The sequence below is a fragment of the Trachurus japonicus genome, chromosome 11 (assembly GCF_045865225.1).
Source record: "Trachurus japonicus isolate A0001 chromosome 11, Traja_1.0".
Lineage (NCBI taxonomy): Eukaryota > Metazoa > Chordata > Actinopteri > Carangiformes > Carangidae > Trachurus > Trachurus japonicus.
This window is the reverse complement of record NC_140917.1, coordinates 26,718,962-26,738,263: the sequence shown is the minus strand read 5'-3', so window position 1 is coordinate 26,738,263 and position 19,302 is coordinate 26,718,962. Positions and strand designations below refer to the sequence as shown.

The following is a 19,302-nucleotide window of genomic DNA, read 5'->3' as shown; positions in this document are numbered from 1 at the left end:
TTTCAAAATTATACTTTTGTAGTTGAAGCACCTTGTTAATTTTCATTAGTGCTTCTGGAAAAGATTTCATACATTATACAAAATGTATTTTTTGCTTTATGATTCCAGTTTAAAGTCAAAAATATACAGTTTGCTTAACCTGATGTCTGTACCATCTAAAGTCCAGTCTCTTGTTTATGCTTAAAACACTGCATACCCACAGATCCTAGACACACATCTTGGATCCAGGGACCCCCAAGTCTTGCTCTTATTTAACATCCCCTGAAGCTGTAACTAATAAAAAATGTCACACTGGCCTCTAGTGGTTATTTGAAGGCTTGCAGGTGACCTTTTAAATGTAAATGCCTTCAATTTACCTTGAGCAGAAATGCTACTACATACTGTATAGAGATATACATAAATTACAATTTTTTTTTACAAATTGTGCGTGTCCCAGTTCCCTCAACACACTAATCTTAACAGAACAAGTATCTGTAGCAATGCCATGTCCCCATACTGAATCTAAGTAAGATCCATGTGCATGCACCACTGCAAATCAAGCCTTGATCCAAATTACAGAAATTTATTTGGATGCAAAAGCTGTATTATGCAAGAAAAGGCAACATGAGAGGATGCATATTTACAAGAGACAATGCACGTTAGTAATCACACATTGGCATGGACAGTGTAAACAGAAATTTACTGTACATTAAAATTGGATGTACCGTTGAAAGGCAAGGAGGAAGGGGGGAGTAAATCAGGCTGTGCTTCCACAATAGGAAGATGTTTAAGTCAGTGATGACATGTAAGTCATCAGGGAAACTATTGAACCAAAATACAGTGACACACCTTCAATAATGTCATTAAAACATGAAAGCACTTAAGTCACTGAGTAGTGTGTTTTGGAACATTGGACATGCTTTATTTCAGAACTTTTCACAATTTATTTAAACATCTCACATATACAAAATAGGTACAATAGACTTTGTGGTGTCATTTTTTGAGAGAGAGAGAGGCCGCCTAAAAAAACCATTCAGAATTGGATGAAATATGTGCTGTCAGTATGAACACTGGGTGTGGGATTTGAAGAGTAAAAAAGCCTGAACAAAAAACCAAAACAAAAAAAAAAACTTCTAGACAAAACAAAAAAAGTAGAACAAAATAAAATAAAACAAAACAAAAACCAGACATTAGGTTTAGCAACATTCCACCTGCTTAAAGTGGGGGAGTATCAGGGGACGAATGCAAGACTCCTCAAAGGTCAATACAAAGTAATACAGTAAAAAGTGGTTTGCTCCACAGCTGCATAATAGCACCATAGATCTCTGCTTCAAGTAACTGAGCACCTTCCGATACGGGACAAACCTTGAAGCATTAGAAGTCATAACATCTCGGTTGTGGACCCAAGTTTTGTCAATAGTATTTTCTTTAGGTACAGGCATGAGGTAGTTTAAACCTTTTTTCATGGAAATTGTGGTTTTAAACCTCCTCTTTGGAAGATATACAAAGACCACAAAGTGATGCATACTTTCAGCGTTTTTATTACACTTCTTTTATTTTTTACAAAAGGATGACATGATGTCCCACAACAAGGTGTTTTCCCGCGTCCCTTTGGGTTGCTGTATTAATTTGCATTGCACAAACGCTCCGTTCAGTCCGTTCAGTCCTCTCCGATAGTTGCCCATCTTAAGCAAGTGGATGCGCAGAGAGAAATCAGCATTCAGTATAAAAAAAACAACACAGAAAGAAGGGCAGAGATTTTGTTTTTTCGTTCTTTCTCTCTTTTTGGTGTTAATTTATCATGAGTCTATTTATTTGAAACAGACTGGGCCAATGTCCAAACCAAACTCCTGATCAGCGCCACCAATGTCCAAAGGTGCAATGTCGAGGATGGGCAGGCGAGATGGTTTATTTGTTCTGTACTCAATCACTGTCTTGCTCCACTCGCCAGTGTGTCTCTGCAGGGGTGGAGGAAGGAGAAGAGAGAATTTCAGAATAGTGTACTGTGGCAAAAGAATACAAATCACACACCTCCATGACAGCTTTATCCAGATCTAACCAAAACTGCCTTATTTTTTTTTTTACTGTTGGTCAACAGAGTAGCTTCTCTCTCACTAGGAAGAATGAAAGTGAAACAATGAGCTACTCACAGTGCAGCCATCCTCCAGCACGGAGAAGGTGAAGCGGCTGTTGCCCTCGGCCCTCAGCTCCACATCGTTGGAGCCCTGGAGCACCACAGCCTTCTTCAGGTTGCCGCTCTCACCGTCCATGTAGGCAACGCTGTTCTTGCAGTGGTAGGTGACGTTCTGGCTAGCCTGGTTGGACAGCAGGCGCATGAAGGCGAGCTGGGTGGCCATGCTCTGTGGGCTGAGGGTCTCATCATTGTAGGTGAACTGCAGGACGGAAAGAGCAACAGTCAGTATTTCACATATATAGATATAGAAACATGTCTTATTTGTTACTTTCTGGTCTTGTTATGGTGCTAACACCCTGTTCGTTTTTGACTGAAGCCAACTCCAGTGTGCAGACGCTCACCTCGGTACCGCCATTGATGGTCTCTCCGAACCAGACGTGCTTCTTGCCCTCGGTGCTTCTGAACCAGTTCTTGCGGGCGATGCTCTCGGGGTGGGCATAGATGCAGGTCTCACGGGTGGTGAAGTCGCAGAAGACCTTGATGGCGTCATTGATGCATCCCTGGTTGGGGTCAATCCAGTAGAAACCTACATAGGGACAGAAGAAAGTTAAACTGATGGGTAAACAGTATTTTAGAGTCATTGGTCCAAAATGTAGAAGAGAGACCTTTCTAAATGTTGACATATTTTAACCCCACAGGAATATGAAGTTGCACTTACCGCTGCTCCAGTCTGGGTGGCTGAGCTTGATGTCACGGCAGGTGCGGGCGGGGTTCTTCCTGGATCCCTCAGGGGTGAGCAGGTTCTCAATCTGGCTGTTGAGGGACTTGATGGTGGCGTCGACCTCGTAGTCCTTGGCTCTCAGAGCAGGCTGATCAGCTCTGTACTCATCGTATCCGGAGACGTCGTATCCACCACCAGCAGGGCCGGGAGGTCCGGGCAGACCGGGAGATCCAGCAGGACCCTAAGATGAACGAGAGAGTAGATTTATTTGCAGGTCACAGATGCTGTTGGATCCTTTGCAGATGATCATTTGTTATACAGTAAAGTTAGGTTTACAAAATGATATTTAAGTGTCTACACGAATAAACATGTGCTTACAGCGGGTCCAACGTATCCAGGGGGTCCACGAGCACCAGGAGAACCAATAGTACCATGGGAACCAGCTCTTCCATCCTTGCCAACAGGTCCATGAGGTCCAGCAGGTCCCTGAAGAAGAGATCATTACACAAAACATTGTTAAGTGTGTATTTTGTGAAATCCTGCATCATCATGTAAATTACAGCATGTGCTGCATCTCATGATTTTGTGCTCAAAGGAAAAACAAAATACAAATTTCATGTATTTACAGAATGACCCGTCAAATTCTCAAATATTGTATAAGATATCTGGGAGTGGGCGATTTCATTACAGTGGTATTTACTGGCCTGTGCAAATGTTTGATTGTGTGTAAGGTGCCACTATGGATACGAGTAAAACAAGAAAACTGCTGGTGTAGCCTATAATCAGGGTTCTACTCACTCTGGGTCCAGAAGGTCCGTTGGATCCAGCAGCTCCAGTGTCACCGGAAGGTCCCTGCGGAGAGAGGAAGCGCATCATTGAATGAAAATGTAGTGGCAGCGTTAACGAAGCATGTGCTGTTGTACTTTTACATATTTTGTGAGCCTAATGACTGTGTGATGTCACTCACAGAGGGTCCAGGCATTCCCTGGAGACCAGGATGTCCACGCAGACCCTTCATGCCTCTCTCTCCCTTGTCTCCAGCAACTCCCTTCTCACCACGGGGTCCAGCAGGTCCCTATAACACACACACATATATATGCATACAAAGTACCAGAAACAATATATCATTTCAAAAGAATACAATTTCATGCCCACGTGTCAGGTGGCATATTCTCTGGATATGGACCGATAATGGCATGGCATACTTTTTAATAGTCTCTGAACACAACACCATGAATGCCCTTGTATAGGGTACTTACAGCAGCTCCTCTAGCTCCAGCTGCACCAGCAGGTCCAGCGGGTCCTGAGGGTCCCTAAAGACAAGAAAGGACAAGAATAAAAAGATGAGTGTAGATAGAAAATGTTGTATGCTGATCTTTCAGTGTGAACTGTCAATTTTATGCAGGTAGCTGTTGGTTCTTACAGACTCTCCACGGTTTCCAGGTCTGCCAGCACCGCCATTGGGTCCAGCAGGTCCGGGGGCACCAGCGAGTCCCATGGCACCAGGAGATCCGGGCTCACCACGGTCTCCCTACGCATGATGGTAAAGGGCACATGCAGTTCAGATCACAGTATGCTATAATCTGTTTGTGAGTGTATGTATTTTGTCTACAAACATGCTTTAAGGTGTATGAAATGACATTACCTTGAATCCAGGAGCACCAGGACGACCAGGAGGTCCGTCGTTACCAGGGTTACCCTGTGGATGGCAAAGAATGTTATAGTCTACATAATGGTTTCTGTGGTTTGTTTCAAATTGTTTTATGATAGGGGCTGGTCTACAGCTTTGTGCCTGAGTACATTTCAGTAACATTTAGGTCAAATGACTTCTACCAGGGGTATTTCAGTGACCTCTTCACATCTGAATACAGGTCAGTGATACAGGTCATTGCACTCCTTGATCAGTCCTTACCTCACGTCCAGCCTCTCCCTGAGGTCCGGTCATACCAGCCAGGCCAAGGTTGCCAGGGGGACCACGGGCTCCGGGGGGACCAGCAGGTCCAACTCTACCAGGCTCTCCCTGTGGTTGTAGAGAAGAGGGTCAAATATAATCTATAGTTTCATACTGCAAATGGTACATTACGTTATGTTATGTTTTATTTTTTAAGCACATACGTACATACATACACACTTGTCTATTGTTTGTATTTATTGTTTAAACCAATACAAATTCAGCTGCGACTAAGTTTGGGACAACTCCACTGAGATGAAGATTTAGTCGTTCATAGGTTTAAATGATATATAATCAAAGTATATAACATTGCTCTGATGGGGCTGTTGACCAGGTGAACATTTTGGGAGGTCCCACTACTTACCACAACACCAGCACCACCAGGGGAACCACGATCTCCTCTAGCACCAGGCAGACCAACGAATCCGATGATTCCAGCAGGTCCAAGAAGTCCAGCAGAACCAGCTGGGCCCTAAGCAGGGAGGACAAGTAAAAAAAACAAAACATGAAGACTGAGAACTGAGGCTCTCTAGGCATGTGATAAATACATAAGATCTTTTTTTTTATTATAAAGAATTAGCCATAGCTTACAGGGGGTCCAGACTCTCCAGAGGGTCCCTTCTCTCCAGCTAGACCAGGGGGTCCAACCATACCCTGCTCTCCACTGGGACCAGCAGGACCAGGATCACCACGGAGACCACGAGGACCATCTTTTCCAGCGTTACCACTAGGACCGGGAGGTCCAACAATACCCTGAAGAGACGGGGAAATGTCAAACATGTATAAGTGTGTGTCAGGTATGATGTGGTGCAAGAAGAAGAGCAGAATGAATGATAATTAAGAAATAAGGTCTGTGTGTTTTTACTAATAATTATCAAAACATAAAATCAATACTCACAGCGGGACCAGCAGCACCAACTCTGCCAGCAGCACCAGGGAAACCAGTCAGACCCTGACATTAGAAACACACACAATCAAAGGTAGAACAGCCATTAGCCATCAGGCCTTATGAATGCTTTCTTGTTTAATGAGTAAAATCAGTGTGATCAGGAGGTTTTGTTTTTAATGGTTCAATACTCACAGAAGGACCAGTGTCTCCACGAGCACCAGCAGGTCCAGCAGGGCCAGAAGGACCCTAGATACACAGAAGAAGAAATCAGAAATCAATTTCATGTGAAAAAAAATCAAATCTCATTATAATTTATGAACTTAAATCCCATTAGGGTTTGATACTATCTGAATGCAGGATGATACTTAATGAGACACTTTCTCTGACTATATCATTCTGATCCAATATTAAATTGTGTCTCAGGTGTGATTACATTTCTGCTGCTCCCTATGCTGAGTCTCATATGTCACACCTGTAGTATCCCAGGCAGGTTATTTCTGCCAAGACGCCAAGCAAATATTCTGTATGTGTCAGATGGGAATGTTACTAACTGCAGGTCCAGACTGTCCAGCGGGTCCACCAGGGCCAGAGGGGCCGACTTCTCCCTTGGCTCCACCAGGTCCACGCTCTCCTCTTGCTCCAGGCTGGCCATCGGCGCCCTGCAGAGAAGGTTAGGTTGGGTCAGTATCTGGGAAATTGTGCATGCATGTATTTGCGCGTCGATAGTGGTGTTCAAACAGGATTTATAGTATATTGTTTTGTAATGGGATGAGCTGATGACTTACAGGGGGTCCAGCGAATCCGGGAGGTCCAGCAGGTCCACCCTCTCCACGCTCTCCCTGTGGACAAGAGTCAGTTGGTCAGAGAGACTGTTTAGACTACATACGATTTCAATGTTGGGTAAAGGTCTTAATTTTATACTTAAAATCAACTGATGATTTAGGGTCATTAAGGCACTGCAGATAATATTTGTTACGATGAAAGACATAAAGCTCAGCTTCTTACAGAGGCTCCACGAGGTCCAGCGGGGCCAGCAGGTCCGAATGAACCGCCCTCACCCTGCAGGAGAGGACAGTGAGTGTTTGATTAGCTCAGGATTAATCCATCCTTCTATTGACTGATGAATCCACCAGTCTGTTCGTAATTCATATCCTTATTCAAAATATCTTTTTAAAAAGAAATCTGCATTATATAAAATGCTATGATAGCTTTGATAGATATGCTTTATGCTAATAATACAGTTGAGAGAACATGTGGGGAAAAGTATTATTATAACTGATTTTAGTCATAGCTTGTATAAATGTTCATGCAAATGGCAATCCTATATTCATTGTTGTATGTCTGCTCCCAAAGTGGACAGGTAATAAAAAGTAAAAACAACCACAATAACATCAGTGTAAAGTCACTGCAAAAAGTCACCTGAACAGACAATTTATATATACAAAAAACAAAACAAAACAAAAAACTAACATTTATATTCAAATTTGGAAAAAGTTGGTCGAAGTTGCTCTTTGCATTTATCATAATGCTATTGTCACTGTCATCCTAGATTAATCTGTTGGTGAGCCATTGGTGTAAAATCATTTAACAGCCATCTGGGGGCAGTGTTGAGGTTCTAGTTTAAGACATCTTGATACACTGGGGGTAACTGCAATTAGTGCAACAAAGGACTGGGAGGTCAAAAGTTAATTTGCGGGCTTGTTCATTAAATTACAAGAGTGATTCAAACTCAACATGTTGACGGCATTCATTCATACAGTAGGTCACTAGTACGGGAGTCAGCCATCTTAAATACTGATGATGGCAGCCATTTTTAGGTCACTCAAAGCCCCTGGATATTCTCTGTATTTACAATGTAAATCCTAGACATACATAATTTGATGGGGTGTGGTGGGGTCAGTGATTTGGTTTTGTGGTAAATAACATCCATGCATCAACTGCTTACCTTATCACCATTGGCTCCGGTGGGTCCAGGGGGTCCAGCAGGTCCAGGCATACCCTAGAAAAAATGAGGAGAAGACACTAAGATCAGAGTTCTGGTTTCAACGTTAAATGGCATGAAAAGATATTTATCATTTTACTGAGATTAGGATTAAAGATTTTAACGTACACGGGCACCATCTCTGCCAGCATTGCCGTCAGGGCCACGGTGTCCACCCTCTCCCTGTACAGAGGGAAGACAGAGGATGATAGAGAGGAAAGATGTTTTTATTAGCAAACTGATGTTATACTCTGGGATAGACTCCTGCTAAATTTGCAGGTGGTTAATCTTTGGAACTTGCCTTCTCTCCCTTAGATCCGGGAGGACCAGCGGCTCCACGCTCACCAGGCATGCCACCAGGTCCCTGAGGTCCTGGGCCACCAGCATTTCCAGCAACACCGGGCTCTCCCTGGAAACAGGCAACACAAACTAGGGTTCATTTTTTCTGTAAGGGTGCTTGAAAAAACACTTAAGGAGATCTTATGTTTAATATTTCTGCAGCACTGATGACAAGTAAGCTTTGCCAACATTTCAGAAGTCAACACTTCCATCTGTGTCAGTGTCACCTTGTCCCAGCCATGGCACATCATCTTACCTTGCCACCATCAGCTCCTGGGGTTCCAGCTGGTCCACGGGCTCCAATTGGTCCCTGAGCGCCAGAAGCTCCAGCAGCACCGGGGTTACCACGCTCTCCCTGGAGGAACATGCACAGATGAGGTCAGTCTTATGTCTGCAGCTTCTATAAGATTGTGTATTATGTTTGTTTGCTTTTATTATACACATGGCATTTAAGGAAAGCTCTGTAAGTGTGTTAACCCTCAGTCAGTAGCACTGCATGCCTTCTGGCAAACAAGGGTATGGTCAAGTGAACTCACCTTGGCACCGGCAGGTCCAGCAACTCCCTGCTCTCCAGAGACACCCTATTGAGACAAAAGTGTTATCATTAGAGATGTGAAGCTCGATCTACATTTTTTGCTGATTAACTGTATGTCATGTAAGAACTCAATGGGTGTTTGCGTATTATTTACTCTGTCTCCGGGCTTGCCACCCTCTCCACCAGGTCCAGCGGGTCCAGGCAGACCCTGAAAATATCAAGCCACAACATCAGCACCAAGGGACTCAACAGAAGGATGTGAGGAAGTCAGGTTTAGTTATAGTGCCGATAAAAACTTTTTCAGTGAGATGAATGCATCACTTTATATCCTGTTACTGTGTTGCTGTTTTTGAAACAGCATTGGCCTGAAGGCTTTAAAATAATGTATTGTCTACTTCAGCAAACCTGCACGAAATGTTTTTATTTAGAGGAGAAAGGTAATGGATCCAAACCTGGAAGCCAGAAGCTCCAGAGGGTCCCTGCTCTCCCTTCTCACCAGGACCACCCTACAGGGGCAAAGAGAGAAGATCAATGTTAAAACTGACACACTGATGTTTACAGTAAGAAACTCACATTTTAAAACGAATGTTGTGCATGCATACATGACACTTACAGCGGGTCCCATAGCACCAGTGGCTCCATTGTTGCCATCAGCTCCAGGGGCTCCCTAAAAAACACAGGTTGGATCACATGGATGTTGACATCTATATTATTGTATACATTATTTATGTTACATGTGTTTTCCTATTAACTCACTCTCAGTCCAGTGGCTCCAGTGGCTCCCTTATCACCAGGCTTGCCAGCCTCACCCTGAGGGAGGCAGAGGGCAGGTTTAATAGAGGATATAGGCTAACAAAACAAAATGACACTTGTTCTCATTTGCCAGTCTTGACTTCACTGTTACTTACACCAGGTCCTTTGGGTCCGGGGAAGCCAATGTTTCCGTGCTGGCCTCTAGGTCCAGTTGGGCCAGGGGGTCCAGTGCGGCCATCTTGTCCAGCAGCACCCTAGAGGAGGAAATAGGTTGTAGCACGGCAAGTGATGCTTACTGTATTTTTTTTTTAAGCAAATAAGTATAAACATCACAGAGTTAGACTGGAAATGTCTAATGTTTGTAACCCTAACTTTAAGTGGAAAATTCAGGTTTACTTACAGCAGGTCCCTCCTTTCCTGGGGGTCCAGAGCTTCCAGGGCTTCCTGGGAGACCCTGTGGAAGATAAACATCCATCAGTCATTAAGATCTATGGGTTGCAATTGACCCCTTGAGCAAACTAACATTTACCAAAATATTGGGTTCAATTGCCTACACAAGACAAATCACAGCAGATATTACTTTTACAACACCACTGTCACTGTTCAAAAGACTCACCCTGAGACCGGCTGCGCCAGGCTCACCAGCACGACCAGCATCTCCAGGAGGTCCACGAGGTCCAGGTGAACCACTACCACCACGGGCACCAGGCATACCCTAAGAAGAGGACAAAAAAATGTGGCGAAGTTTCACTACATGCCAGAATATTGATTATGTTCACATGTAAGAGTCAAGTGTAATTAATTTGATTTAAATTTGAGATATTCATTTTTATGATTTTTTTTTTTCATTTATGAACTTACAATGGGACCAGTTCTTCCCTCAGCACCAGGCATACCACGGCTGCCAGGAGCACCCTGTAGGAGACACACAGGCATTAACAGGTGATCCAGGTAACATGGCTGTGGATCTGTATGGGTACACCACAACACCAACTAGCAGAAATAGTGGTCTGGTACTCACTCTAGCTCCACGGTTGCCAGCAGGGCCAGATGCACCGATCTCACCAGTGGGTCCTCTCTTGCCCTCCTCACCAGCAGGTCCAGGGGCTCCCTGAGGTCCAGAGTTACCCTGAGGAAGACAAACAGAGAGGATTAAGGCCAGTGGTCATGGGTGTGCATGTGTGTCTTCACTTTCAGTTTTGTAAAATTATTACTCACAACCATTAACAGGATATGAACTTACAGGCTCTCCTTTGGGGCCACCATCTCCTTTCACACCCTGAGCACCAGGATCTCCCTAAAACAGATAGATTATACATAAAATAAACAACTAGTGTTGCTGCATTTGATAATTTATGTACAAGTTTTACATGATACTAAGAGGATATATCTGTTTTTGGGAATGTTTATGGACTTACACCCAGGCCTCTAGGTCCAACGGAGCCCTGAGGTCCCTGTGGTCCGGGTCCTCCTCTTGGTCCGGGGAAGCCAGGAGCTCCAGCAACACCAGGGGTACCCTAAACGACAGCCATGACAGACAGGTGAGCATCAGTTAGCAGCTTGAATTCAAACACCAAATTTGTTTTAATCATATCATATTTATAATATCAAAATGAATGTTAATAAATTATATATATTTGTATCCTGCTGTAAGTGACAATGCATTATATTTTACTGTTGTTGAAACAATATTGATATTATTAATATTAATGTGTTTGCATCATGGTTTAGGCCTGATCGTCTTGACATGTGTGATCCTGGAGGTCTCTTTGACCTAGGCATTTCTGGTACAAACTGAACACTTACAGCAGCTCCCTTGGATCCTGTCAGTCCATTAGTACCAGGGTTACCCTAAGGTGAGAGATCAAGAAGTTAGGGAATCCCATCAAAAATAATTTGCACTGTAACAACAACAACAACAACAACAACAATACTCCTTCTACTACCACTTACTACTACCAATAATGATAATAATTAGTAATTTTGAATGAGTAGACATGTGCACAAAAAAAAAGATATAGTTATGACACTTGAATACTAAGCTATGGACCAAAAGGTCAAATTCACAATTGCCTCTAAAGCTAAATCTTTGATGATTATGGTACCGGTCTCAAGGACATAATAATGATAACAATAATCATGATGATGCACTGAAATCATCTTTTACCCATTCAGACATAATCTAACACTTTCACTGGCATATTTGTTTACTTACAGCGGGACCAACGGGGCCAACAGCGCCATTGGCACCGGGCTCTCCTCTAGATCCCTGAGGTCCAGATGGGCCAGTGGCTCCAATAGGTCCAATCTCTCCCTGGAAAAGTTGAGATACATCCATTGTCATTAATAATTGTGTTATAGTAAAAGTAGCAGTGTCATAGCTGTGTGCATTTGAGTGATTAAGTACTATATTAAATGTGAGTGCTTGCAATGTATGGATTATCTACTCTAGTATCAAGATGAAACGTTATATATGTTACATAATGTGAGAGATTCCCATGGGGATATCAGGTGAGGAGATATTGTGATGGATGGATAGTGATAGATTTAAGTAACAGAGTGCATGTTTCTGAAAGACGCTAACACTGTTAATAGTTTAAGCAAGTGCATCTTGTCTTTTGCATTGATAAGTGTGTACTCAGTATTACTGTGTACATACATGCAATTTGTCTCTTTTTTGTAAAGGCATGTTGTAAAAGGACAGGAAGTGACATCACACTCACCTTAGGTCCAGGGCCACCGGGGAAACCTGGGGGACCAGCAGCACCAAGAGGACCCTGTATAGAGGAGCAGCAGACGTTATGTCAGAATATATGTTGTGTAGGTCAGACTTGGGTCAAAATAATATGAAATATGCTCTGTTTATCCAGTAGGGCCTTCACCAGGCAATGGGTGTAAGAATTAATTGTAATGTACACCTTAACATACCACTGGTGAGGTGCGTTTTGTGTATTTTTTTTCTTGAGTTTAATATTCAAAAAGGGCTCATTCCACTATCACAAAGAAGATGACTCACAGCAGGGCCAGCAGGTCCAACGTTGCCATCAGCACCACGAGCACCAGCGGGGCCAGCAGGGCCAGCACGACCTCTCTCACCAGGCATACCACGAGATCCCTAAAGGGAGACAGAAGTGATGAGAAAAATGTCTCTACTACAACCTGCTGAATTCAGGTATTTTGTAGGTTTTTCTTTTGAATGGTGAATCTTGAACTTGATCAGAAACTTACAGCCAGGCCAGGGCTTCCAGCAGCTCCATGGGCACCAGGCTCGCCCTATAGGAGAAACAGGGGAGGGGGGAGCTGATTAGGGTGATGAGAAATCTCTAATGTCTCAGTGTTACATGGGCTAAAAGGTTAAAATGTATACACTGATTGTAGCAGGCAAGGTTTAAAAAAAAAAAAAACACTTCATTATTGCATAGTTGTGAGTATGTACATTTGTTGCTCTCACAAGGGTACACTTCTTACCTTGAGGCCAGCGGCACCAGGCTCTCCCTTGCGTCCATCCAGACCAGTGTAACCCTGAGAGACGGAAAGAAAGGGATGGTTGAAGATACTTAAGGTCAGGTCAAAATAATATAAAAGGACAGAGCAGAAGATATTAGGGGCACACTGAGGAAATACAGATCAATTTTCGACAAGAGGGGGGTGGGTTTATGGGTAAAAAAGGTGTATAGTTTCTATGATATATGATCTCTTTTCACAATGGGCATGGGAGAAGAGACATCCGAAGCCTCATGTCAAAAAGATTTTTTATCCTCAAAGGTGGTATCAGAGGGAGAGTCACGTCATCTAGAAGACACCATGAAGTGTCTTTAGCAGTGATGCTCGCCACGTTCTCATTCCTTGTTCTACAACAGGGACTTAAACTCTTTCGTGGCAGCCATAATCTCTCCCACTGGTGCACATTATGGGGCACAATGCACAGCAAAGGTGCGACTCGTCCATTTAATTCTGCTTCAGAACAGATTTCTTTAAGTCCTTCAGGGGCCAGGTGAGCAGGTAAAGTTCAGGTCAAGGACAGTAAAAGATCAACACTCACTCTGTGTCCCTTCATTCCTGGAAGTCCAGGGGTTCCGGGGAATCCACGAGCACCCTGCAATTCAAAGCAAAAAGGATTTAGTGAGAAACTACATATTTACACAACCAATGTCTGTTTTAAAAAAAAAATCTGTTTGTGTGCCATTCTCCATGTTGTGGTGAAAATCTCTTACCTGAGGGCCGGGGGTACCTCTGTCTCCAGGCTTGCCAGGTCTGCCATTGTTACCCTGTGAGTTAACAAAGTGGACTTTACTATTTGACATTCATGAAACAGGAGACTATAGCTCATTGCCCTTAAAAATAAGGTCTTGCAGATAATAAAATGTGTACGTACGTCCTCTCCAGATTTGCCAGGAGGTCCGGATGGGCCACGAGGTCCGAGGGCACCCTTTAGAAGAGAACCAGAGAGTTAACATCCCATAGAGGACAAATGATTTTGACTAGCAAGATGGTGTCACCTGATAAGTCTCAGAAGGAAAGTGATACCAAATCATCCCAGTTCTATTTACACAATGAATTGAATAATTGTGAATATTTTAGAGGATGATCTTACAGTCTGTCCAGGCTCTCCGGGCTCACCAGCATGTCCGGTGTGTCCCTGGGGTCCCTGTTGAATGACAAGAGGCACAATTAGTCATGATGTAAACAGCATAACAAGTATAACAGCGTATTGCATTTTGAGGTTATGGGCATGAGACTGTATCCAGTCTAAATTTGCAGCAGGCGTTGGCACTTACAGGGGGTCCAGGAGGTCCGGGAGGGCCTCTAGGTCCCATCAGACCCTGAGAAGGAGAAATAAGTTAATGATCAATCATCAGTGTTGGAGCATTTTTGTCAGAAGCAGTAATAAAACTGTGTTGGGACTGGAATCAATATTCAAAACAAATGATAGACATGTCTAGGAATAAATGCTATGGTGCTACAAGTGTTGGGAGTCTCTCCGTGTTTGTCTAGTCAGGTGTGGGTATTGTGTGCGTGTATGTGGGTGGGGGGGCCTCACCATGGGTCCAGGGCCGGGATCGGGGGCCTTAACACCATCGTACTGAGCAGCAAAGTTCTGTAGAGAAGTAAAAAGAAACCATAGATAAATATTCTGTATTCATACATACTCATCTATTGACAGCACATTAGGAACAATGAAAATAAATAAACCAGCAGCCATAGTTTCGATTTCCAATTGTAAATTTGACCTTGTTTTCCAATAAAAGGTAAAACACGAACTGTTAAACATGTATTCTTTAAAAAAAAATTCTCTTTATTCATCTTCAAATAGTTACACTAGAAACTTCATTATGTATTAGTCATGTGTTGTGTTTTTATAGTGACCTTAAGGTCATGTCGGTGAGGGAAAAAAGGTCAAAGGTCATGGGGTTACAGTGTCACTAAACAGGCAGAGAGGTCAACAGAGAGTGACACAAAACATCTGTACTGTGGTTTATAGGGATGCTACAACAGTATGCTGTCCATGTGGGTCAGATTCAGTCAGAGAGATTTTGGGTCAAGAGTGCTGGGTCTAACCTGGTTATTTTGCAAATATAAACAGTGGACTTACTCCTCCGAGTCCAGGGGGACCAGGGGGGCCAGCGGGGCCGGGGAGTCCAGGTTTGCCATCTTTTCCATCAGGACCCTTAGGTCCCTGTAAAACACAGATGGCACAGTGAGTTAACACTTTTTGTGGCTGCTCTAACAACAGCTGCTGTCAGTTGAGGAAGCTGCTATAACATGAACTCTGGGAAATCTGCAGGAGCTGAAAAGCTTCTCAATTTATTATTTCACAGATATACATCTACTGTATAATGAATCAATTTATACTAGAATAAACAAATTGTGTAATTGGAAATAATAATGACTGTAAACTTAATTGCAGCAACAGAGGATACAAGTTGAACTGTAAAGTAAAAAAATCAGTTCAGGCTCTGCTGAGTATCATCATCAGCCATAAGCTCATTGGTAGTGTAAACAAAGGGGTGTGGCCTACTGAGGTTAAAAGGTCAAGTGATGTAAACACGCACTGTGCCAAAGATGCTTCATAAATAGACTTAATTGAACACTAAAGTCACATATTTATACATATTATCACAGCCTGCAGCGTTTGAGTTCAGCTTACCATGTCACCTCGAGGTCCTTTGTCTCCTCGGGGACCCTGCGGCAGAAGAAATCGCGTTGTCAGACCAAAACACAGAACAGATGGCTCAGCTCATCTCAGCTTATTGCTTTAACAACATGTCAACTTCAAACTGTTCCTCTAGCAAAGCAAGCTTGTGTCATCTAAACTAAGCTAAATATCAAAATCAATCCAAGCAAATCACACACAAAATAACCCAGATTAGCATTCAAATGATCTGGTTTATGTTAATATCAACAAAATGTGTAAACAAACCTTACAGTGGCAAGTTAAAACACATTTCAGTGATAACACAAGATGCACTCCTAAGCTAAACTATTCTATATATGTGTGATATACCACACTCTAAGTGCTAAATGACACATAAGAACATTATGTGCTCACCTTGACTCTTCCCTAATTAGAAAAGAAGATAAACAAATATTACATTTATTTATTCAGTCTTTTCAGGGTTTTGTCAGGTCATTGAATGTGTAAACTATATCAAACATTCAGCTTATGTTTTACTTAAGCAGGACAATAAATCCTACCCATGCAATATACATATAACAACATGCTCATGCAGATACAGGAATTAAAATAAAAGCACAGCAGAGCAAAATGCAACTGATGTAAATGATCCACATATGAGCAGAGACACTTTATGGAGCAGCAAACCAGGTTCAACAACCCCTTAGCAGTAAGAGCATGTTAGCGCATGGAGCGTTTAAAGCTTTGAAATGTCACCAGAACCACACGGCGCGTACTGCACCATTAAAACACTAAAATGCTGCTACTGAAGCTGCAACACCAAGGTAGGAGCTGTTTTATTTGAAGCAATCTCAATGATGTAACAACAAAGTAAACAGGCCTCAGCCCTTCACTTCATTCAGTTTTTTTTTCTTTTTTTAAAAGAATCTGAGCTGAGGATCTCAACCTTTACTAACAGGTTTGAGATCAGCTCACAGTTTCTAAATCAAATCCACATTACAAGGCAGAGGAAAACTCCAAACTGACCCAAAGCCAGCTGTTAGGAGCAAACCTCCCTCTGCCCCCTCTCTGCTGTCCTCAGAAAGGATCCTTTGTGCCAGGCCCCATGGGTGCCTCAGCAAGGTGGTTTTAGCTTTCACTGACACAAATTTTAGCCAATAGGACCCTCACCAATCCGTGGACAGGAAGGGGGAAAACTGGGAGAAACAGCTTTGGTTCAGGGACCAGAATTCCTGGATGATATGCTCCATCATCGTTGAGATTGCTCAAATGGTCAAGAACAACCGACAAGTCTCTCCTGTCATGGCGCAGTTCTCAGTGTTTAAAGGACAGAAGGCAAAAAGTGGCAAGGTAAAGCTATCTTTAAGGTTGGTTGCTTTCATGATGTTGCATGCATGTACTAACCGAGTCTGTGGCGATGGAGAGATGTGGAGGAGAAGGAAGAGGAGAAGGGGAGGGTGGGGAGAGAAGAGGGAATACTCCGTTAAAAACACGATAAGCAATTTTAGAGCAAAAGAGTCACCTGAAAAAGAAACAATGTCATTTCTATCCATCTCTGTATATATTTGCTCAGTACGGTAACTGTCTGCTGCAGGTCAGAGGAAAGGTCCTTTGCATGAGAAAACAGTCTATACAACAGAAACAGCACGTGCATGTGTCCATGTAGAAAATCATTAAGCACAATTTGGCCGCTAACGTTTAATAATCCCACGTTCAGAGAAGACTGAAGCTTGAATATTCATTATGAGGTACAAAAAGTCAGGCTCAGGCTCTGTGTTATTCTCAGGGCCTCAACCTTCATATGTGGCACTAACACTCTGCCAAGAGTTTGCCATCATGTCACAACACTTCTTATCAACCGTACCTAGAACTGCTCAGCCTTCGCACATTATTTATCATTCATCTGGCCTACCAGATGAGTAACAGTTCAGAGCCCATGTCTAATAGTCTACCTGAGGCCTGTCTAACTCTGTAATGTGAGTCCCTGTCTTCAATAGCATTCCAGATATCAAGGCTCCAGCTGCCAACAGGCCTGAGCAGGTAGCGTATGCCCTTGGGACAGGAATAGTTGGCTCTTGCTACTGAGGACTGTAGGAAATTGGTCACTGACGGCTACAACTTTAATCAAAGTTACATATAAAGGTTATAGGGCTGAGGCAAAAGGGTGACTTCCAGTCCAATTAAAAAAAGGCTTGTTATTCAAAACTGTAAATTGTTTTAATTTTGATTATCTGTTTGACCGAATGTATCCTTAATTTGTGACTGGGGGTTGAATCTCAGATCTACACCTTCCTGTGGGTGGACATCAGATGACCCCCTTTCTGAATCTGGATCAGCTGGCACACCTGGGACCTCCCTATGAACTCTGACATGTCGTGCCTGATCTTGACCACAGGGTGGCGCAGTTGGACCTTCAAAGTGATGTAAGGCTATTTATTTCCCTATTCCTTTTACTGAACTGATGGAAAAAGTTACAGGGAAGCTTCAAATTCAAATGTAATTTTGAGATCCTATCTTCCAATGTTTCTGTGAATTGAATGTAAAACTACAGGATGATTAGCTGTAAAGGAAGTCAGAGGCTGTTTAGGTTGAAAAACAAAGAAATGACTAAATATGTTCTAAATGACTTTATAAGTCATTTCGAGTAAAGCTTTGCTCAACACATACATCTCTTCAGTGTAGAGAAAATCTAAGCGATGCCAAGTAGATGTTTACACCCATGGCCACCAGGGGGAGACATCACATTTTCCTATGATAAAGCTTCATTCCCTGGACGTCTGGATGGAACAATGTGTCCAACGCCCCAGAAAGTTTTTCATCCTATGTCTAAAAGAAAATCCACATTCATCTTATTTTCATGCATTAAAAGCTTTGAATAGACACTAGGTCGACTACTTATACGTCTCTTTCAAAGCGGCAAAACTTTTTTTCTCAGGAGCGCAACTTCTCTCTCTCGGAAACTAATCAAATGATAATAATTGTATCCTTGGAGAAAAAAAAAGTGAAGAATCCTCTGTATGAGCTCAATCCAATGAGTTTAATTCAGCAGTGCTTTGAGCTGTCTTCACGTTGACCTTGATGTAAGTCCCAAACAAAAGCCAAGCGCAAGATCCTCAAGCAGTGGGACTCGAAAAAGACGATATCCATCAAAGAGAAAAAAGAGCAGATATTGAAACTTACATTGACATGATGCTAGGTATGAAGTTACTGCAAGCAGCAACAGAATCCGGGTATCCACAAAGCTGAGCATGTCTACGCAGACATGCAGACTCCTTGTGCTGCTGTGCGCCTGTTTTTAAACCACCTTCAGACAGGCATACAGTTGTGGTGACAAGAGTAACTCCAAACTTAGCAGAAACCTGCTGCCGTGATGCTAGAATAATAAAGTTCTATCAGGCCTATTTATACGGCAGGAGGGTCCCTGGTCTGCGTGTCAAAAGTCAGCCCACCGACCAATGGGAGAGCAGAAACCCAATCTGACTCCCATCCCTCTGCAGCTCCGAGTCAGTCATGTGGTCCTGCATCTCCCAGCCTCCTCTCCACCAGAAACCGTTTGGCAAAGCTTTGGCGATGATGACGAGTGCAACGTTTTAATTAGATCCATTCTTTTTGAGGACGTGGACAGCGTCGAGGTTTAAAAGGGAGAAGAAGGCCTACGTTTTTTCCCTTTTTTACGGGCTGCAGCGAATCCGGACCGTCACTGTACCGAGGTGCAGGAGCCCGGTGTGCAACTTTCTGCACTCACTTTAGGTCCGTGCGTAAAATTGTGCCCTTTTTTGGTGCGCGCAAACGGGCATCATTTGGCACAAGGAGGGCCTGGGTCTTCTCTGCTGCGGTGGACTTTATAGGAAAAATAACTTCTTCGGGAGATAGTTTGAGCTCAT

The 19,302-nt window shown here is 43.1% G+C and overlaps 1 protein-coding gene across 2 annotated transcripts; it reads right to left on the bottom strand.

Annotated features, from left to right (window-relative positions):
• Positions 1-875: 875 nt before the first annotated feature.
• col1a2 (collagen, type I, alpha 2) lies at positions 876-18,793 on the bottom strand. Of its 2 annotated transcripts, XM_085792061.1 has the most exons (50): positions 18,599-18,793; positions 17,529-17,530; positions 15,431-15,466; positions 14,876-14,959; positions 14,324-14,380; positions 14,061-14,105; positions 13,877-13,930; positions 13,658-13,711; positions 13,497-13,550; positions 13,325-13,378; positions 12,751-12,804; positions 12,511-12,555; positions 12,299-12,397; positions 12,006-12,059; positions 11,498-11,596; positions 11,089-11,133; positions 10,701-10,799; positions 10,526-10,579; positions 10,304-10,411; positions 10,144-10,197; positions 9,899-9,997; positions 9,683-9,736; positions 9,438-9,536; positions 9,286-9,339; positions 9,143-9,196; positions 8,982-9,035; positions 8,684-8,737; positions 8,531-8,575; positions 8,251-8,349; positions 7,953-8,064; positions 7,785-7,834; positions 7,620-7,673; positions 6,680-6,733; positions 6,460-6,513; positions 6,226-6,333; positions 5,867-5,920; positions 5,684-5,737; positions 5,377-5,538; positions 5,150-5,257; positions 4,747-4,854; positions 4,480-4,533; positions 4,258-4,365; positions 4,094-4,147; positions 3,802-3,909; positions 3,633-3,686; positions 3,213-3,320; positions 2,832-3,075; positions 2,515-2,699; positions 2,130-2,372; positions 876-1,937 (listed from the first exon to the last, which is right to left on the bottom strand). In XM_085792061.1, the coding sequence occupies exons 1-50, from the start codon at positions 18,666-18,668 to the stop codon at positions 1,791-1,793; spliced, it is 4,056 nt and encodes a 1,351-aa protein (XP_085648187.1). In that variant the 5' UTR covers positions 18,669-18,793; the 3' UTR covers positions 876-1,790. The 2 variants fall into 2 exon arrangements, with proteins under 2 accessions (XP_085648187.1, XP_085648186.1); XM_085792060.1 differs by lacking the exons at positions 17,529-17,530; positions 18,599-18,793 and adding an exon at positions 15,833-16,816.
• Between the last annotated feature and the right edge of the window lie 509 nt (positions 18,794-19,302).

What these genes read in the sequence shown, in the direction of transcription:
- col1a2 (XM_085792061.1), bottom strand. Translation starts at nt 18,668, where the DNA reads ATGCTCAGCTTTGTGGATACCCGGATTCTGTTGCTGCTTGCAGTAACT. An exon ending in CTGGCGCAGCCGGTCTCAGG is followed by an intron (nt 9,737 to 9,898) that starts GTGAGTCTTTTG and finishes TATCTTCCACAG; the next exon opens with GGTCTCCCAGGAAGCCCTGG. An exon ending in CCACCCAGACTGGAGCAGCG is followed by an intron (nt 2,700 to 2,831) that starts GTAAGTGCAACT and finishes GTCCCTATGTAG; the next exon opens with GTTTCTACTGGATTGACCCC.